The 24,481-nt window shown below is 39.4% G+C and overlaps 1 protein-coding gene across 2 annotated transcripts in view; it reads left to right on the plus strand.

The window, feature by feature from the left end:
- efl1 (elongation factor like GTPase 1) overlaps positions 1-24,481 on the plus strand; it is a 114,767-nt gene that overhangs the window by 69,469 nt on the left and 20,817 nt on the right. For both annotated transcript variants that reach the window (XM_037095730.1, XM_037095731.1), the window contains exons 16-22: positions 8,377-8,508; positions 8,984-9,131; positions 16,110-16,239; positions 16,429-16,555; positions 17,182-17,386; positions 19,575-20,104; positions 23,162-23,346. In XM_037095730.1, the coding sequence (XP_036951625.1) occupies positions 8,377-8,508; positions 8,984-9,131; positions 16,110-16,239; positions 16,429-16,555; positions 17,182-17,386; positions 19,575-20,104; positions 23,162-23,346 (1,457 nt within the window). The remainder of the gene's footprint in view (positions 1-8,376; positions 8,509-8,983; positions 9,132-16,109; positions 16,240-16,428; positions 16,556-17,181; positions 17,387-19,574; positions 20,105-23,161; positions 23,347-24,481) is intronic.

A 24,481-nucleotide genomic window follows, 5' to 3' on the forward strand; every position in this document is an offset into this window, starting at 1 on the left:
ACTTTCCAGCGCAAGGGAAATTCCATAGGCTGTTAAAAGTGAGCAGATTTCCGAGGCTCTGGCCTTGTACTTAATAAAACACAATCCATGCAGAACATTTAACAATCTCCAGCCCCACATTGTATTTATTGCTTTTCAGTTTGCTGTTTTTCCACTGCTGCAGCCTCTCAAAAAGTTTTTTTTTTTGTTTTTTTTTTGACAAAAAAGTTTAACCTAATTCATGCCATGCGACTGGCTCTGCGATGCTTCCTGAGAATGATGGTCTTACTTGCTCTGTTACATCCATCTGGAAGGCACAGAGTCTTTCCCACTTCCTCATTTGTCCCAGTCCCAACCTAAATCTCTGTCAAGCACTAATGAAGAAATAACAAATTCAGTAATGATTAGATTATGTGAGTAACAGCACTCCCTATCAAACATTAATACTGTGGAGCATAAAAAAACAATCCACTCAAACCCCCAAATATTTTGTAATCATTTATCTAAATAATCATCACAAGGAAAGAAACAAATCCTCATATTTGAGGAGCTGGGTTCAGCGATTTTTTAAACTAATAACTTAAAAGATTAACTGATTATTAAAGTGTTGTTTTGTTTTCTTTTGATTGACTAATCGATTATTGGACTAATGATTGTTCAGGTTCATTAAACTGTCTGGGCAGCATTCCAATTAGAGACGTCAATGAGCCTCATTGTTGTTTTTTTGTATATATATGTACATATATATTTATATATATACTGGTTTGATAATTATCTCTGTAAAAATTTGCCCACAAAAATGAGAAATAAGACCCTGCATCTCACTTGGAAAATTGCATTGGATATAACAAACCTTGCACGGCTACTTGTGATACAGCTGATATACAGCTAAAAATACTTTTTGATTGTTTTGACTGTCGAAATGACTCCGCCATACAAATACAAGTAGTAGTATCAATGCATTTAGTTTTTAAGATAAAACAGACAGCATTTACTGCTCTTTGTCTCCATCTGATGAGAGTAGTGGGTCTGATATGTCGACTCTTCACTTCCAAGTCAAATTTTGACACCCTGCTCTTATTTTTGGTTTGTTGTCAAAGAGCAAGCAACTCTGACAGCATGATGAGCATGAGAATCCCTATTGCTGGCTCAAATACACAAGTCCTCCTGCATGCTTAAATCATCTGTTACACTCATGATTATGTCCTCCCTCGAATTTCGTGCTCAATTTCTTTTGTGCTCTCTCATCATTTGTTGCAAATGCTGTTTTCTTTTGTCCAACATGTCCCTGTAGTTTTCACTTCAGATCTCCTCTCCATTTTCATTACCTTACCTCGCCCTCATTCCTTTGTCTGTGTTGCAAGCCAGTTTTAATAGAGGATGACGGGGGTGAGGGGGGACATAAAGAGGATGGGAAAAAAATATCATCTTTATATAACCAGAGTCACAGCCAATTTGTGCTTGTGGTTGGAGGAAATATTTTCTGGCTTGAGTCATCCTGAGCTCTGCAGTTGGACATAACCAGTCTTGGTCTGCAAAGTGTGAGTGCATACAAGAAGTGTGCAGAGAAGTGCAGTGTTCCAATGTCTTCCTAGAACAGCTGCTCTTACTGAACATGAGGCTTTGATTCTCTATACTAAGAACTATTATTGCAAGTTATTGACAATAACTTTGTAATTTACAATAATCACAATAGTTTCAGTTACTATTTAATTCTCTAAAAGGTCATTACATTACTTTAACAGGTAATGCATATAAAAGTAATTAGGAACTAGAGAAAGTAACTTTTATCGCACTTACATTACTTCTAAATGTCTTCTTCAGTGCTCTTATTAATGTACACATAGCTATACTATTATATTTTAGATATCATTTTAGTGTAGCTGTGGCACAGTGTGGGACATGACAGCTGTCAGATTTTACCTATAACTAGAGCAGTACCCAGATGCGCTTGTGTGACAGTCTGACAGTGACAAGTTTCAACTAGCATGTGCCGGTGGAACACGAGTGGCATATCATTCCAGGGATCAGCAGATGCCACTGAGCCACGCGTGACATACCATGAGCCACTTTTCAATTTTGACTTCACTTTGTTCTCGAGATACGTAGACGACATACAGATAGACAGAGATTGCTTATTTTATGTTTAGAAGATGTACCCATTATTAGGAGTGATAGGAGTAATAACCGTGAATGTTTTTTTTTTTTTTTTGTATGTATTCTTTTTTTGTATACAGTTGTATGACGCTGCATTGACCACCATTATCATAAAATTAGCATCATAGCTACACCTCGGATGTCGGGCCTCTCCATTTTTCGCACCTCTCCATTTTTCATCTCCTGTCACTTCTTCTCCACTGTGATAACACAGATAACCCCAGCCACAGTGTCAGTGACGTCTCTACAATAAGCTGGCGCCCTCTGCTGTTGCGGTTTTGTAGCGACCCCAGGCAACTTATGAGCATTTGTCAACGATTAGAGCTCGGTTATAAGACAACCCCACTTTTTCACATTATTTTCATCGATAAAAACCTTGTTCTATATTCGGGTCATTACAGTAATATCTGACCTTTGTTCGCAAGGTATAACACTACATTGTCAAATTTAAAACATTTATTAACAATATAATGTAATAATAACATATCTTAAGTCAATGAAATACAAACAAAATAACATGCCATCTAGTTTCTGCAGAGCTTGCAAACTGTGGCTTTATTGTCAACATAACTCACTGGAAATCCAAAATACTTCCACACCTGCGACTTCAGTGAAAGAGGAGGGGGTTGAAGTTCTGTCGATGGGTCTCCAGTTGCCATTGTTGTAAGAGTTGTGTAGCCCCTTTCAGGAACAGGGCGGTGCGTGAGGTGTGTGTGTAAAGTTTGTAAGGTGTGAGGGGGCAAGCGAGAGTGAGGGAGTGTACGTACGTGCAGACAGTGAATGAATGGGAGAGGAAAGAGAAGCGAAAGGTGTAGCAGTCATAGTGACAGCATTAAAGTGTACAATACAGGCTGCTTCTTGACTGTAAATAAAGACGAAAGCTCCCAGGTATTTTTTCCCGACCAGCTTAACACATGAAAATGGTTCACCCCGACGGTAAACACAAGCTTCGGCCCTGGAGGAAATCATCTCCCCTGTGCTTCCCAACCACGGTCCGAGAGCCGAACAGGAATGGTGTAACACCATGCTGTCCTTTTGCTGGCTGTAGCTAATAGCTACTGGCTTAGCTGGTAGCTAAGTTAGAGGAGGTTGACTCGCAGCACTTCAACTGTTACCATGTGTGTTTTTTTTTTCGCTTGGCAAGCCGACCGGACGTGACATGGGAGCGTGGCAGCATCGACGATTCCATTTTTTAATTCAAAGTTCGAGTTTGTGACTTAATTTTGGTCGATTTCGATTTTAAATCAAAATTGTAACCTTAGTGAGTGATCATGTGTGCAACTCTGCCACCATGCATATCCCTTTAATTTGACCTTGCTGGTTTTCTGCAGCAGATTGTTGGGCTGGTTTAGGTCGTCTGAGGTCATGTTTTTCTCTTTCACTTTTATTTCTCTTTGTTGGCTTGAAGGTCTGTGGATATCCAGTCATCTTCGGGTAATTACAGTTTCAAGTTACATGGAAGGTGGCTGACAATGTCCTGCATTGGCATCTGCTCTAGAAGTCAGCCAGCTCTCAGACTTTTGTGTCTGTGTGTCCATACTGTGTACAAAAAGCCAAGCTTGTTCCTGTCCAAATCAAGACTCTGCATGTGTGTGAGGTAATGTGTGCCTATGAACTGTGTAACAAAGGTGGAATTAAGTAGAGCCCGACTGGTATCTCAGAAACTTTTGCGCCAATACATCTATGATTGGCCAGCATCGACCGGTCATATTGACCAACTGATATGTCAGTCGGGCTCAAGAAATAACTCCTTTCCCTCTTTGGTGTGGGAACTGGGGAGACCTTAAAGGATAGAACAGAGTGGATTTGGATGTTTGGTGTTGAATAATGATCAATCCTTAAGCCCCTTGTGTATTGATTAACTTTTTTTAATCACATCTGAAAGAGTTGAGCACAGAGAGGCAGCAAGAGCAAAGGAAGGGAGTGATTAGTGACGCTGAGATGAAAAAGACGAGTGGGGAGTTAAAATGAGGGAGCGGTAAAGATAGTGTTGTGGAAATAAAAGTCAGATTTACCTTGGGTTAAATTTCATATGATTTATTTTATCATTAAGAAATATCTGAAGTCAGCCACAACAAGCCATTTTATTGATTTCTCCTATCCTTGTGTGAACCCTGTGTGAAACTCACAAAAGCAGCGTGACTGTTATTGTGTTTATTGAAACTAAATGTCAACAAAAGAGATGACATTAACGCTTTGCTGTCATCCACCTCCGAAAGACAGAAGGGGGGGCCAAAGCAGATGGCCCAGTGGACCATACTTTGACTTATGTCCCTGGTTTGGGTAAAGGCTGTAGTTTGGGATTAGGCTATGCCAGAAACTGCCTTTGCTAAATTCTTGATGAACATTTGTTTCTTGTGTCAGGCTTTGTTTCATGGAAGGATGACACAGAAATTTATGAAGCATTGCTACGTTTTGATCTGCCATGGCTTTTCTGAAAGTCAGTAGGGATTACCAAAGCAGATGGCCCAGTGACCCATCTGTGCACTTGTGTCCATATTTTGGATAATGGCTTAGTTGGAAATTTGGCTCACCAAGCAGGTGTCTTGGCTAGTTTCTTCCAGATGTCAAAAAAACTAAGTCAGAACAATTGTTCTGCAGCAACTTTCACAGGCCTCTGACAAGTGGGGCTTTTCCATTGGCCATTTTGGCTATGACAAGTCAAACTATTTCTGCACTAATTTGCATTTAATGAGCTACAGCTGTACCCCTTTGGTGAGACGTGTTTGTAGTGTCATACTGTTAGAGCAAACTGTAAAAACAGCTGATGGAGCTTCCCTGCTGTGGTTTGATAAGCTGCCCCTCAGAGCTAGAAGCACGTTTGTGTCAAGGATTGCCGTGTCCCTCTTAACATAATCTCTCAACAGTAAATGACAGAATAAAATCTGTTTGTGAAATTGTATACCAATTAGTCAAGAAAAATACATCAAAGTGGGTCCCTCCAGTGAGTCATATACTGCCGAATGGAGATCCCTTTGATTACCCAGACCCTGAATCCAATCTGGTATTTGGGATGAGAAATCAGGGTTACCACATATGGGAGTGAAAATGAGTTATATAAGACCTGCCCTCTAATCTATTAACAGTCTGCCATGCTTTAGCAGCCGAGATGGCGTTTGTTTTTGGTTGTTGATAGCCTTAAGTGGGGAGATCACTGGGACCATCTAAATAGAACACAGCATCAACCTAGGGAGGATGTTTTTAAAAGGGCAACACAACCTAGTCAGGATGTTATTGACCAATATTTTAAAAAACAATCTCATTTATATATTCAAGCAACACAAAACTGAAGACAGCTGTATCACTAGATAGACAGCCATTACATGAAACATGTTCTAGAAAAAACATCTGCATTCCAATCAAAGTTTTTTTGTTTTGTTTTGTTTTGTTTTTTAGAGTTGTTGGATGTCACAAAACACAAGTGCTGAGAGTGGCCAGTTTCTCTCAAATTTCTGGCAAGAGATAACTTCATGTAATTTCAATGTATGACACTGTTGTGCTCCAAAACTCTGTTTTTAACAAGTCTGCTTGTTTTGCCGATGTATTGAATTCCACATTGACACGAAAGAAGGTTGGTCGGTCGCTCTGCCAGTTGAACAGCAAAGACACTGTCTTTATTCTTTTTCTAATTAGTCCTGTAGGTGTGTCCTGTGGTGCAAGTTACAAATGTACTCATCTTCTTCCACAGAACTTCCTGTTTTTTTGTCAGCATGCAGGGAATTTTCTTCTCTAAAATGGGACTGTGTCTGTCTGTGTCTGGGAGATAAGACACATATAATGTTGTGTTTAATACAATGTTTCTCCAGAAGGTGCTTTTATTTATTATTATTATTATTTTACTGCTTATATTATTATTTAGAAACAAGATATAAGAAAAAAAACAGTTCAATGCACAATTCAATAGGTTATTTTTTAACTTTAACTTTTTGTAAACACTACCCATGTCTGCATGGACACATGAATTTGTCATCAATTGCAATGGAATCTCTGCGTGCCTTTGTATACGCGTTACCCTCGTTCATGTCACTATTCAAGCATTTGGTCGTCTCTCTTGATCTCTTTCCTCATATGAAGCATGCTTTGTTTGTTGTTGTGCATCCTGAGTCATCCGCAGAGTGAAAAAATGTTAGCCTCCCACATGAATTTGGTCAATTGATCTATAAAGTGCCATAAACTTCATTATTACTTGTGTCTGAGGGAATGGCTCATCCTGCTACTATCCTTCCTGACCTAGTGTACACCACCAACAACTCCAATCATTATTTCATGACCTGCCTGTGAAAGAGCAAACCCCCTTTAAATCAGTAGAAAAGTCTGGTCTCTAACAGTGCTCAATATATGGCAACAATAACCTGAGAGCTTTTTCAAGGATAATATTAGATATAATGTCCTTATATCTGATGAGTGATTAAAGTGTTCCCTCAATAATTTTGAGCAGGGTGTACATATATAGGTATATGTGTGTGTGTGTGTGTGTGTGTGTGTGTGTGTGTGTGTGTGTGTGTGTGTGTGTGTGTGTGTGTGTGTGTGTGTGTGTGTGTGTGTATTAGGAGTGGAACGGTTCACAAAATCCACGGTTCGGTTCATATCACGGTTTTGTGGTCACGGTGTTCGGTTCAGTGTACACTGATCACTGATCGTTAGGAAAATCAATCATGTTTTGCATAGTCAGGTTAAAACTGAAAGAATGGGGCACTCTGACATTTGCTACATCATTGTGACAGTCTTAAGTTAAAAGTAGGTAGATTCTGGCTCTGCAGGAGAGATGATATTGCTAGTTCCAACATGTTTTTCATTTATTTGGCAAAGAATGTTATCTTTAACAAATGCTAAGTGCAAATAGTTATTCACTGTCACTAATGTAATGTAATGGGCAGTCACAGTCAGGAAACTTTCAGTAGCCCTGGAGTAGAGCTGGTAAATATGATTCCTCTTAAGGATTCGAGTCATTATGAGTCACTTACTAAACTGATTCGGATTGTGCAAGTCACTTGAGTCACTTGAGTCAGTATTGCCTAATCACCATGGAAACTCAGTCCTAGCCCATTGTCTCGTAACCACTAACGTAGTAAAAAACACAATGCAATGAAACATTATATACATGATTGGAAAAATAAAAGAGATACTAAAATAAAACAATACAGAATAAAACAAATACATAATAGAGTACTGAGGTAGAAATGGTGTAAATGGATAAAGTTCCCAAATAGAGATCATAATGTATAGATAGATATGTATAGATATATATATATATATTAGGGCTGTCAGTTTAATGCATTAATTAGATTGATTAATTAATTACACTGCAAGTTAACGCGTTATAAAAATGTACGCAAATAATTCTGAAATTCTGAGTGGCAATTCAATGCGCGAGCATTTTAGATTTGGCCCATTGAATGACCCGTAGGCTACTTGGCAGTGGCACGTCACGGTAGCAATAGCACGAAGGAACTTGTCCGGACGTGTTCGTCACTTCCCACCTGCGTCGCTAGTCACAGCAGGGTGACAACAGACATTAGCCGTTTTTAGACAGAGCACCAAGCCACCAATTTGCACGTCCTTTTGGCGTCTTGGTCCACGGTTTTAGACAGAGGCCAGCAAATTGGGGGTCTGATTTGGTCAGCCGATTTTCCGCCTCGGAGGGTACACTTATTTCCGTCTCGCCTGCTATTTGAAAATGAGGCAGAAATGTGCCGGCCTCTGAGTGAGGTGGGCGGAGGTGTCAATAACCTGCACTGTTGTGCGACCCACAACCGAGGAGTTTTAAAACCAGGAAACAGCTGATCACAGCAGTCAGTCCATCACTTCATCCGCAGACATTAAGATGAACAACTGGACAGCCGCAGAGAATCAGGAGATGCAGCGTCTCCTCGGTCTCTGTAGCTGTTTGGTTGTCTTAGCTTGTTTTTGTAGCGGCAAGCTAAGGACGGTTGCTACTTTCAAATTAAAAACCTTAACCCTAACCCTTGCAAACTCAGAGGTGATTAGCTATACAAATCAAAACAAAGAGACAAATATTATAACAACTGTTGCTACATGATTATAAAAAAAACAGAGAAACATGTCTTTGTTTTTATTAAGAAGGTGGGAAATCGCATCAGTAAACACTTTCACTTATTGGTGATGTACTGTGAGTTGGGCGGTGGTGGAGGTTTTGCTTTTCTCTGTTCATTAATTTCTCCCCAGCACTGGTTGTTTAATGTTGTGTGTTGATGTCCCTATCCTTCCCTCTTCCATCAGGTATTGGAGGCCTGGAGGAGTACATCTTGAAGTCGGCAACCCTGTCAACATCCCCTGCCTGCCCGCCCTTCACCCCGCTCAACTTTGAGGCCACGCCCATCGTACGGGTTGCCATAGAACCTAAACATCCAAGTAGGTCTTGCAAGACACACTCACCTCATTAGTTCACAAATCCTCCATTTTTACAATCATTGCAACCAAAACAAAATTGTGTTTTTTTGTTTGTTTGAATGGAAAATATAAAATATAACCCCTGTTCAAATGTGGTAGCAGCTACAAATCTGCAGCATTTTCAGAAGGAAGAAGATTTACAACCTAGTCTTTAAACAGCAAGTCAGAGTGTGGACTTAGGGCTGATTTACAGCTATTTTAGCTACAATTTAGGCTCTGCATCAAATTGTACCCACTGATAGAAATAACTCGCCCAAATATGCCTGTTTTTTTTCATCAGGATCCAGTCATTATCCACTGAGAAATTAGCATTAATGTCAAAGTGTATTAAGGGTGCACTGGTTCCAGTTTTACTCACTGTAGATATTACGGCCATTGACCTGCCAGTGCAGACAAATCAATGAAATGGTTTCTGCCCTATATGTTTGTGTTTCAGGTGAGATGCCAAAGCTGGTGCGTGGGATGCGTCTGTTGAATCAGGCAGATCCCTGTGCTGAAGTTCTGATCCAGGAAACCGGAGAACATGTCCTGGTCACGGCTGGAGAAGTTCACCTTCAGCGCTGCCTGGACGACCTCCGAGAAAGGTCAGTGTGTGTGTGTGTGACATCTCCAAACATCTGTGTGTGTGTGTGTGTGTCTTTGTGTCTGTTACCTGCGTGCTTTCATCACTGTGGCATAGTCATCAAAATGTAAAGCCCTGTGACCTGTCTGGTTCATTTTTACAGTCTCACTTAGTGCATCGATGTTAATGATTGTATGCATTCTGTGGTTTCTACCTTCTATGAACTCCATTTTCCCTCTTTAATTCATACTTCTCCATGTGTAACTTTTCTGTCAAAGTTAGACTGAGTGTCTCTCTGTGTTTGTCTTTTTCTGGGCTTCTGTGTAGTGACTGTGTACATGTATTTAGTTTTGTAGTGCAGGATGAATACAGTGTGTGTTCACATACTGAGTGACTCAGATCCGAGAGAGAGAAGCAGATCTGTTTTCAATTTCAGCCTCATCATTATCTGGCTATCATTACATATTGACTGCTGCCTCTCTCTGTTTGGGCACTGGTAGCCTCCTTAGGCGAAGATCATAGGCTCACTGACAGGCAGATGGATGGACAAATTTCCACGAAGTAAAATTTGGTTTTGTCATCAGATGATGGCTGTGTTCTCATATGACCATAGAGATCCAATTTAAGCCAAGTCAGGAGACTTGTTTCTTTTGAAAAAAAAATAAATAAATAAACAGCCCTCCCTGTAATTTCAAATCGATTACCCAGAATTTTCCTTTTGTACTAGTTAAAAAAACAGCTGAGAATTTAAGAAATATGCTTTTTTGGTTCTCCTTATTGAAAGATAAAAAAAGCAATGTTAAAACATGTTGATAGACATATTCTCTATTTAATAAAAGCTTTTTAAATGCATGATCCCCTTTGTTTTAAGCCTGGACCATGGTACTGTTCACAGCACAAATCAGCCAGGCAAAAGCATGCAGACAAATGGCAACTATACAACCTTGTTTTCTCCTTTAACTGCAGCTACCCAGATAAATCAACCAAATGCTCCATATAGAATACCCCAAATATACAGTTTCTTGATATGCAAACAGTACCTACTGAATACAGTGCAACGTTGGAGACAAATAATCACCTTTTCTACAATTGTTGTGTTCTCTTATTAAAGGCTGCTAGTTGGGGTGATGGTTGTAAATTCCACTTAGAGATCAATGACTTCCCCTACCTTTCAGCCTGACCTTCATTCAGACCTCATCTGCATATGTTAGCATTGTAAAACCCTGAGTATTGATTAAAGGGGAATACATCTGTCATTTATGTAACATGTCAAAGTACTGTGCCCCATCTTATATGGAACTAGCATGACTCTCTTTAGTGACTCTGAGGAAGAGGTTAACACGTTTTTGTAGTTGTTAAGCAGTGTACTTATCCCACTGATTGCTTGTACATTGAATCATCAGGGTTTTTTTTATGTCCTAGGCAGCAAGATTTTGGCACGTGAAAAGCATGTATTCATCAGTTTATTGATGCCATCTATTTATTCATGAAGACAGTCTCTTTGGGAGATATGCCCTGGTCTAACTAATCCAGATAACTCAGTTTGTATGAGTAGGAGCATGTGAAAAGCCTGATTGTTAAAAATTCCCCTCAAGGATCTCTGGACCATCTACTGCCCAACAAAGACATCTTCTCACTTGTACAGATGGAGCTGGTCAAAAGAAAAAACTTACAGTCAGCCAATCAATTTTCTTTTCATAAGAAGTATCCTACCAAGCCATGACAACACCATAACCAAGCATAATTTCAAAGTGGGATAGTACCATAGACATAACCAATTAAGTCACGTCAGAGTATTTTACCTTATTATGAAAATACAATATCACCTGCCTCGTTGAGTAATGCAGTGACTATAATATCAGCCAGCAAACAAAAAGGGAGTGAAAACTGAACAAAAACAGTTCTGGGAATTTCATTTTTTTGATTGATTCAATCAAAATCTATCTGGAAATGAAATCCATTCAATTAAATTCATGTTCATGTACATTTTGAAATCTGTTGGGTTCAACATTTTATTAGCATACAAATAATAAATCAGTTCTTTCTCAGAACCAGTGGTGTCATAATGCTGCCTGATATAGACACAAGAGACTGTGGTAGTCAGCCTCTTGCCCAAAACAGATCGGTTGTTTTTGTAGCAGTCATTGCACAGACAAACAACAGCAACAAACAACAAACAACACTTTTCAAGGCACTGTTGCATCACTTGATGAATATTGCAGTTTTGCCCAAGTGCATCTTGTGTTGGCTCCAATAACATTCAGATACAGCTGCAATATAAGGCTAAATTCTTGTCCCAAATGTTTTTTTATGTGTGTTTGTTATGGAAGTATCACCTGTATATATGGCCAGAACACATGGAACAAAAAGTAGTTGTTTGGCCACGATGAGTAGCTATACATTTGGTGGAGAGACGGTGAGGCCTTCTACCCCACGAAGACCTATTGTCAAGCATGGTGCTGGTTTTATTATGCTGTGGGGATGTTCTGCTGCCAGTGGATCTGCTGCTCTAAAAAAAGTAAATGGAATGATGAAGATGGAGGATTATCTTCAGGTTCTTCAGGAAAACCTTAAATCATCAGTAGAAGATTAGGTTTTGTGTACAGTTGGGGGTTCCAACAGGACAATGATCCCAAACTCAAAGGAATGGGAAAGGAATGGCAAAATCAGGCTAGAATTGAAGGTTTGGAATTGCCTTCCCAAAGTCCTGACTTGAACCCCATTAAGAACACGTGACTGTGCCAGGAAGCCAACAAATGTTGTTGAACTTCTTCGATTCTGTCAAGGGGAATGGTTAAACATTCATCTAGAGGATTTACCAGAAGCTTGTGGCTTGATGGCTATCAAAAGGACCTAACTGAGGTGAACATGGCCAAAATAACCAAATATTAGAAAAACTATATTATGATCCAGCAGATTTGGTCACATTTTCAGAAAATCTATAATAAATTCAATACTAAACCAAACTTAATGAGTGAACAAAATAGTTTGTGTTCAACTCCTTCAATCACAGAAAAAATGGCAAATCAATGGAACTGAAGACTGCTGTGATATACATGTTCTTTACAAGTGTATGTAAACTTTTCACCACAACTGTATGTGCCTGCCTGGTATTTGGTGATTCACCTCACCACCAGCCACCTCACTGTAAACACACACAACATATCTATAAACTAAAGAGCAATGAAACATGTTTTGTCTGTGGATAGTGTTCATTATTACATGGCAATGATTAAAGTCTTGTTTCTGTGAGCAGTCTGACATCAAGCATTAAAGAAGCCCAAGAACGTATTTCATTGGGTTAAAATCAAGTGTATTTCAGAGAGGAAACAAAACACTTTCAAGTCCAAAAGAGTAGAGCATAACAGTGCAGAAAGGAGGAATAGAGTGCCAGTAGAAGGAAAGAGATATCTTGCAGCAGGCAGGTGTGGGCAGAACAAGACCAAACATGTCTCTCTATATGGCTGGTGCTTGTGTATTTCTGCACATACAGATGAACACGCTTATATAAAGTCTGCTGTAACACTCTATGAGGCTGTGATCTCCTACTGACATTTAAACCTATAATGTTTCAAATAAAACTTAACAAAGAGGTAGACAAAAGATGTTTTTCATTTCAAACTGATGATTGCCCATTTTCTATGCTGAAATGACAGCTGTTGCTAGCAGATTGTATCATCAGTAGCTATCTAGCTAATTACGCTAATGTCAGCTACATGAGTTAATTGAGCTGTTTCCTGCTGACAAATTGCAACCTTGTAAAATGGTTCATAAATATGTTCTTAACTATCCACTGAGGTGAAACAGTTTTAGGTTCCTGAGAATAAACATCACAGAGAGCCTGTCATGGTCATCACACATCCCCACCCTGGTAAAAAGAAAAGCACAGAAAAGGTTCTACCAGACTTTGTGTTGGTATGAATTCAATTGAAAGATGCTTTAAATATTTTGATATTTTGACTTCTTTTTACATAAGGGGGCCATAATTGAAAAAAAAAAAAAAATCACACAAATGATTCTGTTTACTTAAACGAATTGGTTCTTTCTGCGGTCTCAGGATTGATTTAGGAGTAAGCCCCTGGCTGTCATGTCAGTGTTGGTTAAATGGATGAGAATTCCACTCTGCTGCCTGTTGCACTGTATTTGTGAGCTTCCACCTGAAGAAAGGAGGCCATGTGTAATGCGGGGGCTATGCTTAGAGCCAGGTCAGACAGCTCTGAACAGAGACGTCAAAGGAGGACAGGGGTTGGCCTGCTTGCCAGCTATACAGATTACAGAGTGACTTCCTGAGTGGTTAGATGAATGACTTTGGCTTGCTGCTTGGTTTGTTGGCTTGTTTGTTTGTGAATAGACTTGATGTCCTGTCAGACATGTTTTTCGCTGGTTGACTTGTTTATAAAGTTGCTGATTGGCTGCCTAACTGACTAGCTTGATTGGCCAGCTCATTGGTTGGTTATAGATCGTTTGGCATGCTGGCTGGCTGATGGCAGTCTGAGCCCTTTGTGACATCAGTGGCAATCAGCCTGACCTGCAGTGTGTCACGCTCAGAATGAGGTCAGCGCTGCTCAGCTCTCAAGTGGGCACGAGACTGGGACATCACAGCTCCATACTCTAAATAGATTATCTCTCTCTCTCTCTCTCTCTCTCTCTCTCTCAGAGAACTGGGTCAGATGCCAAGTATTCAGAGGCTGTCATGTTGAGTAATGTAATGCTTAGTAATGTAATTGACCGATAAATTGTGCCGATTCTTGATCCAAAGCAGCTATACTGACTTGGTTTTCTAACCTTTGTAGTCATTGGGTTTCAGGTAGAGCCATATTTTCACAGGCATGTGTTGTTAGAACAGCAACAGTTATTAATCTTACTCATTCATCAGCCATTAATGTATTGGCCATTGTTAGATTGTACATCCCCAATGCTTTATCAATGCAGGTCAAGGTAAAATGCTTTACCTCAACAGTTGACATATCACCCGATGAGTTTTTTTATGGTGAACATACTGGCAAACAGTTTCATTCACAACATTTCAATTGGAATTTTATTTGAACAGGTGGTGTACGGTGGCATCATCAGAGCTTTTACTGAAAATTGCTGCCTGCCACACGTAATAGGGTTTTTGACTCCTTTTTAAACAGAATTTACTGAGTGAGAGAGGGTGAAAACATGTTGGTGACAGGGGTGTTAAGTGACTGAGATTATCTGTCTTCTGGTCTGTTGAGACCCTTCTAACCTTTCTGCAGCTGCTGCTGTTGCTGCTTGCTAGATTAGTTGAGCATGTATCTGTCTGTCTGGCTTTGCATCTATGTTTGTCAGTTACATAATCTCAGTCCTGTGTCCACACCAACACAAATATAAACACATACATCTTTTTTGGAATGACCTAATGACCCTTGGGTCAGCCACAAAGAGTCTGTGTTATTCAGTAAGCCTATAATACAGACAGACAGCCTAATTGCTGTGGTTGTTAAATCCAGTATGGAAAGCTAACATGCTTTTTAATAGTAGATAGAGTTAGAAGTAAAACAGTTTACAAGGACATAAAACAAAAATAAAGTTAAAGAGACTTGGAGAAAAGTGTGTTAATATGCAGGTTAATAAAACCATGCAGGTTGAAGCATAATCCTGCCAGACTGACCTAATACCTGAAGGAGGGAGGGAGGTGGGCTGAAGAGGGGAGGGAGGGCGAGAGAAGGTGTGAGAGAGACAAGAGGAGAGGAATATATCAGTCACAGTAGTAGCAACAGTTTTACTAATTGAGATATTAATATTAATGATACTAAAATATAATAATAATAAAAATAAGGATGATAATGATGATGATAGTAAGACTCAATCAGCAGGGCAGCAGCAGAGCCAACCACCATCCAAATTAAATGAGGCAATTATTTGATTATTATTTGATTTTTTTTATTCATTTTCTTTTGATTTTCCACTCCAATTTTTTAGAGACACTTGGCTAACAGCTGATAATGTAATGAAATGATGTAGACACAAAAGCCTGCATGAGTCTGCAAATGGTTTGAACAGTCCAGTGCCAGATTATCAGTGGCTCGAAGCAGAGGTTTTGAAGCCCTCCTCTATATATGTTATTGTTAGGAGTACTATTTACAGGATCCCACATGGATTATGTCCTACTTTGGTTTACGTTGTTTATAAACTGTGACCCCTTCAAGATGAATTTAAGGCAGAGACACAGCAAGGACATGAATCATGAAAGGTGAAATGTATTCAGTTTAGCACTGTATGACTTTCAGCCCTTTAATGTTGGGGGAAAAAAAGTCAAATCATCTCATATATCTGAAATAGTGACTTTTACCTTTATGAAGTAGGCTTTGTGTTGGCCACAGCTAGTTTTTCTGTCAGCATCTCAACAACAATTGACAAGATTTTGAAAAAAACTAGCAGACGCACAAGTCTTTGGACAAGAGTTAATTTAAATTTAGTGATGATGTATGCAGTATCTTTTTTGTATGTGAAATGTTTGAAAAATACTGGATGGATTGCCATTCCACAGACATTCATGTTCCCCTCAAAATGAATTGATGACTAACTTTAGTCATCCTTAGCTTTCCATCTTCAGGTCAAAACCTTTATTTTTCTAAAACCAATAGTAGTAAATAGAGTTTTTGTTTACTGTTATTTGGCAACATGTTACCTCAGGGCTGCAGCGAATTATTATTTTCATTATAGATTAATTTGTCGATTATTTTCTTGATCAATGGATTAATTGTTTTTCTTTTGTTTAAGGTGATGTATTCAAATTCAAGTTACAGATGACTGATAATTCAAAACCCAAAGATATTATTTTTGAGACAATGCTCTTGTTTCATAAAAAAATTATGTAATTGTCAGCTCTAAGGTTATATCTTAATTTTGTTATGTTTTAATATAAAAGTAATGGAGAAGAATGTCAAACTGGCATGAAGCTGATTGTGAATAATGCAGACATCATTATCTGTCATTGGTATAAGTAACAGGATTTTCCTGCATCTATTTAAAGGTTTGCTAAAATTGAGATCAGCGCATCCAAGCCCATCATTCCATTTAGAGAAACAGTTGTACGCCCTCCAAAAGTGGACATGGTGAATGAAGACCTGGGCAAGCAGCAGAAAGTAGCTATCATTCACCAGGTGAGTCAACCCCACAGTAACTTAATTGAAGTCCATGTCAAAATATAAGCAGTTCTTGAAAGCTTCTGTGTTTTCTATAGCAAGCATTTTGTGTCTTCTAGGTCTTTGCTTGGAGATGGTAGACAGGAGATGATGTCTTTACAGTTTTTGTTTTGAAGTGACTGTGATGTATGTCGTATGTCTTAAAAGGTGAAAGAACAGGCCTCTCAGGGCCGTTCATCTGACACTCTACATGTGGACCCAAGTGGTCTGGTCACCCTCACCACTCCCAACAGATTGGCCACTGTGAGTGTCCGGGCGATCCCGCTACCAAAGGGTAAGACCTGGTTAAACATCAAAAAGGCTGGTTTGATGTGACATCCATATCTAAATGTAAATGTTTGCATAGCTGTTCTGACTTACCACACCACTAGGTCCTGCCATCATAGTGAGGGGCGATACGCAATGAGTCACATGAATTAGAATAATGAGGCATACAGTCAGACAGTCACAGGCAGTCAATGACCTCGGATGACTCCCGACCAGGTATTACTACTGATGTCATCCAGTCTATGGCTCCAACCAAGAAACCGCCATCAAAAAGGCTATGAGTGGCTTTTTGATAGCGGTTTCTCGGTTGGAGGCATATACTGCAGTGTATTGTTATCGTGTGGTCTTTTCTGAGGTTGTTAAAACTACATAAGCTAGCGGTCAGACAACTTGATCTTCCGGGGGGGGTGGTCTTACTCGGTGTCACGTTGTGTTAGAACATGGATTAAACTTACATCGGAATATCCCTTTAAGGGTAAAGAGCTCCTCAACTATGTAGTTACAGTGTTCATTGGTCAGAAAACTTGATCTCTCGGTGTCATGGTGTGTTAGACCACGGATTAAACTTGCACTGGAATATCCCTTTAATGTCACCATTCCATGAAACCATGTCAATGTTGTTTATCCTGTCAGAAGCGACCGATCTGTTGGAGAGTAGCACAGAGCTGATACGGACTCTGGAGCAGCTTAACATGTCTTTGAGGGAGGGTAAGAGTCTGGACGTCAGCCTTCGGACCCTGGAGGCTATCGCTGGACTCAAGGCCCAGCTGGAATGCTTGTTGCCTGGGAGGAAGTGGAGAAACGCTGTGGAGCAAATCTGGTCCTTTGGGCCTCGAAGGTCTGGTTCAAATTCACAATACTTATCTAAAATCGATTTATAGTAACATCGACATGGTTCAGAGTAAACATTATTTCAACAATAAGAAGACAGTTTACATTTACCTTGTTTTGCTTTTATTGCCTCTACTGTAGAACAAAGACAAAGCCTTCTGAGGAGCAGGACTTTAATCTTATTTATTTATTTACTTATTTATTTTGCGGCTGAAATGTTTGCTGTTGATGCAAATTCAGCACTTCTACCTTGTTTACGCTTGATTTGATAAATTCAGTATAAAGAGTAGGTTCACATTTTTTCATGTCTTAATCAAAGAGTCAGGTGCCCATTTGTACTTAATTTTTTTTTTTTGCTTTAATCATAGCTCTTTATATTGGCTATTAAGAGATCCCTTCCTAATGCTCTTCTAATGTAAGTGATGGCAGACCAAATCCTTGTGCTGCACAAGAAAACATTCTAACAATCAAATGTCACAAAAATGAGGCTTAAGTAACGTGAGCATTGCCGATTAATTTCATTCAAATGTTCTTTTCAAATTACCATCCTTCTATGGCTGCTCAGCCCTGAAACAATCTCAAGGAAACAGAGGGAGGGAATTTCAGATCCAAAAGACAAATATTGTAATATTCATACACACGACATCCCCATGTAAGTTATTATTTTGAAGTGAAAAAAAAAGTTTCACCACTGTCCATCTCTAGTTTTTATTTACAGTTGTTTTCCAATAACTTTACCCTTTTTCAACAGGTATCAAGCGAATCCCTAAATATTTTACTGAGTTTGCCATTTGAGCAATTGTAAGATTGTAACAGTCACTTTACAACATTTTGTGTGTCAAACATCAACCAGTCTTTATTTAAATATTAAAGGTAATCAAACAAGTAGCTGAAAACAACAAAACCTAATTAGTCAGTTTCCTGCCTCAATATATAGTTTATAAATGAGAATTTAACTTGAAACTATTGTAATGGTTAATATGCATGCTGTTGGTCATGGCGATGAACAAATACACACACAGAATTATCACAAACTCTGTAGTTCCCCTCAACTCTATACAGCATTGTAGCCCCTTTCAGCTCAGTTCTTCCATGTTATGGCCCACATACTATTTTGATTCAGTCTCTCATCAACCTAATTTCTAGCAGCAGGCAACTAAAATTATGCAAAAAAAGTCACTGTGAACGGACTGCCTAGCACCAAACAGAAAATACAGGCTAGCCAGTAAATGTAATGGAGCATTTAGCAGCAAATGAAACCAACATGTCTCCAAATAAATGCTAACATCACTCTCTTGTCTGCTTTATCTTGAAAAAAGGAATTATTTGCAAAAACATTTGCTATAAGAACTTACATGATGGTTAGGGGTGTCACCATTCTCCAAATCCTCGATTCAATTACATTTTCAATTCTAAGGTCATGGTTCAATTCGATTCTCGATTTTTACATTTATTTATTTTTTTTAAAGCACAGGTTGCTATGCCATTTTTAGACTAGACTTTTATGCAATATAATATCTGACCCTTGTTCACAATGTACCACACTACATTGTCAAATTAAAAACATTTATTAACAACATAATGTAACAATAACTTATCTTCAGTCACTTGGAAACTAACCTCCCATCTAGTTTCTGCAGAGCTTGCAAACTATGGCTTTTTTGTCAACAATGTGAACGGAAATCCAAAATATTTCCACACTGGAATGGTGTAACACCATGCTATCATTTGGTTGGCTGTAGCTAATAGCTACTCGTTTAACCAGTAGCTCAGTCTGAGGAGGTTGACTCGCAGCACTTCAACACGTGTGTGTTTTTTTCCACTTGGAAAGCTGACCAGACGTGACATGGGGGTGTTGCAGCATGGGCGATTCCATTTTTTAATTCAAGTTCGAGATTATGACTTAATTTCGGTCGATTTCGATTTAAAATCAAAATGGTGACACCCTTAATGATGATAGTATGTCTGTTGGTGTTTACAGGTTGTCTCCAAGTAGCCAAATCATCTGTTAATTTATGCCAATTTTAAGTAAATGCAGAAGTATATAATTTTTTCCCATCTCAAAACACATAACCATTCGCACTAATTTTTACTTGACATTGGGTGTTGTGTTAAGAAAGTCCTTTATCTTTTGTGAGAACACATTTGTCGTACCCTCTTAACTGGTTGTCACCATGTCACTGCCTTGCTTTCAGATATGGTCCCAACATTTTGCTGAATAATGTTGAGGGCTACCAGCGGCCCTCGCTGTGGCAGTGTCTGGCTACGGTACACAAAGCTGGTGAGTCTGGAGCTCAGACCACTGCTATACGGGACTTTGATAACAGCATTGTCAGTGGCTTCCAGCTGGCAACTCTGTCAGGGCCCATGTGTGAGGAGCCCCTGATGGGAGTTTGCTTTTCTGTGGAGAGGTGGGATATTCAGTCCTCAGCCTTGTCACAACATCAGGACTCCTTGGAGGAAGACTCCATATCCAATGAGACTTCAGTAGACAGCAACATGGAAAGAAGCACAAAGATATCTCCACCGATGGAAGGAATGGCAGCAGGTCTGAGCCAGGCCAAACCCAGGCCAGAGGCTGCATCTACAGACTGCTATGGGCCAGTCTCAGGCCAGCTGATCGCTGCCATGAAGGAGGCCTGCCGTCACGCTTTCCTGGTTCAGCCCCAGAGACTCATGGCTGCCATGTATACCTGCGAAATCATGGCCACCGCTGAGGTCCTCGGTAAGTGAGCATTGTTCTGCAGCTAAGCAGACAGATAAATTCTTCGACAACTGACAGGTGTAGTCTGGTTTTCCAATTTCCTTCAAAATATCAAAATAAAAGTAAATAAAACACAAGATTGTATAACAAGGCTTCACTTGTAGAATATAACATGTAAATAAATGTTATATTCAGTTAAGGATCCTCACAGTCTGATGAAAGAATCTGCTCCATTGTCTGGTGGGTTGGCAGCGGTTACTTCTGTATCTCTTCCTAGCAATGTGAACTGGCTGTTGCTGGGGTGGGTGTAGTCTTTTATTATACTTTGGGCTCTTTGCAAATACCTCAACTCACCAATAACACTTATACTCTGTAAATGGGCTCCAAAAATATTAATCACCCATTATTGAGCCTTTCTGTCCAGGGCTGTGCACAAACCCTGACAATTTGTGCAGTTTCTATTCAGGATGCGTTCTGTTGCTTCTCTGTAAAAGATGAGAACTTGTTTCCAGAATGTAGCCTTCTTAAGTTTCATAGAGAAGGTGTTTCTGAGCTTTCTTTAACAGGGTGGAAATATGTGATCTGGGATGCTGATTCCCAGAAACATAAAACTGTTCATTTGCTCCACCTCAGCTCCACTGAATTTGTGTGTCTTCTTATTTCTAAAATAAATCAGCTCCTTGGTTACATTGGCAGTGAGTAGTAGATTGTTCTCTGTAAACCACTCTGCTGTTGATTTCTTGCAAATATAGACTCCCAGAACTCTGTAGTAATGTCATACACTTTAACCGAGTTCTTGGAGTGCAGTTATGGGGGTACAGCATGAACAGGGGGTTGAGCTGGTGTGAGGAGCTGGTATTGAATGCTGAACAGAAATCAAAAAACAGTATGTTGATATAGGCATTATTTTAAAAATGTGTGAAGACTGAGTGGAGGGCAGTGGGGATGGCATTCTCTGTGGATCTCTTGGTTTTGAATGTGAAGCTTGTATTTATCACAGCAGGGACTCTTGTTTGGAGAATCCCAAAAATCTCGAAATACCCTAAATGTAATGTAATTGAACATTTGGAGAATGTGTAATATTTAAGAAAGCTCTGAGCCAGCTTGCTTACCTTGTTAGTCAATAAACCCAGGCCCTGCATGTACGAGCATCTTACCAGTCACTGCTGAGTCCCCTAAAGCAGTGGTTCCCAAACTTTTCTTGAGGGATCCACAATTTTACCATTGTAAACTTTGGCTACAGCCCCCTTACACACACACATACACACACACACACACACACACACACACACACACACAATTAAAAAAAAATAAAGGAACATCACATTTATATGAAATACAGTATTTTTATTATATTTCAGTGTATTCAATGCTAGCAGCATGGGGAACAATGAGGAAAACCTGTTTAAAATCACAATATATACACTTCAGAACTTAGACTTTTAGGAACACATTTTCCTCTGTATCATGATCTTCTTTTCATTTCACTGTCATACACACACCTTAAGAGTCCAGGCAGCCTGTCTTTTAATGAGAGCTCTAAGACTGTATTTCCTTAGCCAGTGATGGGATGTCTGAAGGGTTTGTATCCATGTTCACAAACTCTGCACTCCGAAGATGCAACCATTGCCTGCTTCTAGTGGCTTCCTGTTTTGGCAAAACCGTCCTTCTTGTTTTGGGCCCTATATGTGAAAGAAAGTCCCCTTTTTTCTGAGGAAAAACTCCTCCAGATGTGATCTAAGGTGATGATGGATGGAAATTCAGTCATGACCAGTGGATTTACTTATGTTCCTTTTGGAAGTCCGGCCAAGATATGGAGACACAGTTTGTGTCTTAGGAAACCTAACCTAATAAATTAATAAATTACTACAGCAGTATGTTCCATGTTTGTCATTTCAGCGGCAGAACAGGCCAGACGGCAGATCTCGGTATGGAGTAATGCTCCACAACATTCCTTAAATTGTTGTCCACTGAGAGTCATTAGGATGAAAATGAGGCTTGAAATGCCATTTAATGTGTTGGTAAACAATAACCCCAGGCTTGCTAGTAGCTTCATCAGCTCACTACACAAAGTATTGCTTTGTCAGCCGAGTCAGAGCAGGCTGATGCTTTACCGAAAAATAAATCTCCTTATTTTTTTTTTTGTCTGGCTGTTTGAGTCATACCAATACCTGTTGTATGTTGAAGTAACTCAGAAACAATTATTTTTTCTTTGTGGCATGTAGGAGGCTCATGAGAGCAGACTTAAATGTTTTTGCTACCACCATAGAGGAAACAAAAGGTAGTTGGTAGAGTACAGCCACTAAATTGTGCACGCATCGTCGACCTTTTAGTGAATGTCTATGTCTTGTCTAATTCTGTGTCCTTCCCCATCCTTAAGTGTTACCAAAAGGCAATTCCATTGCTGAAGAACGACGAAACACGATGTAGTATGTTCGGAACTGTGTCTATGGTCCACTCTGCTTTCCATGCCCATTTTCAAGTTATTTCCTGGTATTGTGATTTTAGACAGCATGCTGTCAGTGTATAAGTCTTTAATAAATCAGTACCAGTTGGGTTATAGTTTGAAACTTAGTTTGAAGTTTGATAAAATGCCCTCATCTCGAACATGATTACTATTAAACATCTTCCAGGGAATCTGTTGTGTGTTCTGCTGTGTGTAAAATCCTTTAAATCCCAGCATAGTCTGGCCTCTATTAATTTTGTGGAGCTACTGACTCACAGTATTCCAGATCGATACCTAAGATCCTCCACCCTACCCTTGTTAGTTGCGCCTAAGTCAAGGCTGGTGATGAAGGGCCACTGGACTTTTGCCTTCAGAGCCCCTCTCTGAGGAATCCCTGAGACCAGATTAGACACTCAAAAACATTACCTGTTTTTGAATAATAATTTAAAACATTTTAGTTTCAAAGTTTCTTAATTTTTCTTATTTAGTTTCATTCATATATCTATGACACATGTAATAACATTCTAATGTTAAGATAAGTGCTTTAAAGATCAAATTATTATTATTGTTATTCGTATTATTGTTATTATTTTACTTGGTGTGTTCTGACCCTGTGTCTCTCTCTGTGTCAGGCCGAGTATATGGTGTAATTGGGAAGCGAGAGGGTCGCGTCCTCCATGAAGAGATGAAGGAAGGGACAGAGATGTTCATTATCAAGGCCATTCTGCCTGTGGCTGAGAGCTTTGGATTTGCTGACGAGATCCGCAAGAGGACCAGTGGATTGGCCAGTCCACAGTTGGTCTTCAGCCACTGGGAGGTAATTATCTTCTATGTGAATATAATCATGGAAATAAACACAAACACACACACGCTCACACACACACACACACACACACACACACACACACACACACACACACACACACACACACACACACACACACATATATATATATATATATATATATATATATATATATATATATATATGTGTGTGTGTGTTAGGGGTCGAACAGTTCATCCAAGAAATCTGTCCCGTTCGGTGCACTTGTCATGGTTCGGGGTGCATGTGTACCGTTCGGTTCATAGGCATGCACAACAACTTTCTCTCATTTCCTAATGAGGTGAAGTGTGTACACTCCAGAGCTGCAGGTTTCCTAACTGAGCTGGGTTAGACTTCCTCCAGCCAGCATGAAAAGCACCTGTCAGTGTGCAACAGAAGCCATTCTTCCACTTCCGAAATAACATAATGTTACACAATGTTCTGCAGGTAGCCAGAGGTGACTGTAGGTTTGTTGTATAGATAGCATAATAAAATGATATTAGGTTGATCGATTTTTGCAAAATAAAATGATTTATATGTAAAAATTATATAAAATATTAAGTAGTACATTGTAAGTAGGCTATTATTATCTCTATTTGGGAACTTTATCCATTTACACCATTCCTACCTTAGTACTTAGTACTCCTTTATTTTTCCAATCATGTATATAATGCTTTATTGCATTGTGTTTTTTACTACATTAGTGGTTAGGACTGAGTTTCCATGGTGATTAGGCAATACTGACTCAAGTGACTCAAGTGACTTGCACAACCCAGTTCAGTTTAGTGAGTGACACATAATGACTTGAATCCTTAAAAGGAACCATATTTACCAGCTCTACTTCAGGGCTACTGCAAGTTTTCTGACTGTGACTGCCCACTACATTACATTACATTAGTGACAGTGAGTAACTATTTGTACTTAGCATTTGTTAAAGATAATATTATTTGCCAAATAAATGAAAAGCATGTTGAAACTAGCAATATCACCTCTCCTGCAGTGCCAGAATCTACCTACTTTTAACTTAAGACTGTCACAATGATGTAGCAAATGTCAGAGTGCCTCATTCTTTCAGTTTTACCCTGACTATACAAAACATAATTGATTTTCCTAACAATCAGTGTATACC

Source organism: Acanthopagrus latus, chromosome 4, assembly GCF_904848185.1.
Source record: "Acanthopagrus latus isolate v.2019 chromosome 4, fAcaLat1.1, whole genome shotgun sequence".
In the NCBI taxonomy this organism is placed as follows: domain Eukaryota; kingdom Metazoa; phylum Chordata; class Actinopteri; order Spariformes; family Sparidae; genus Acanthopagrus; species Acanthopagrus latus.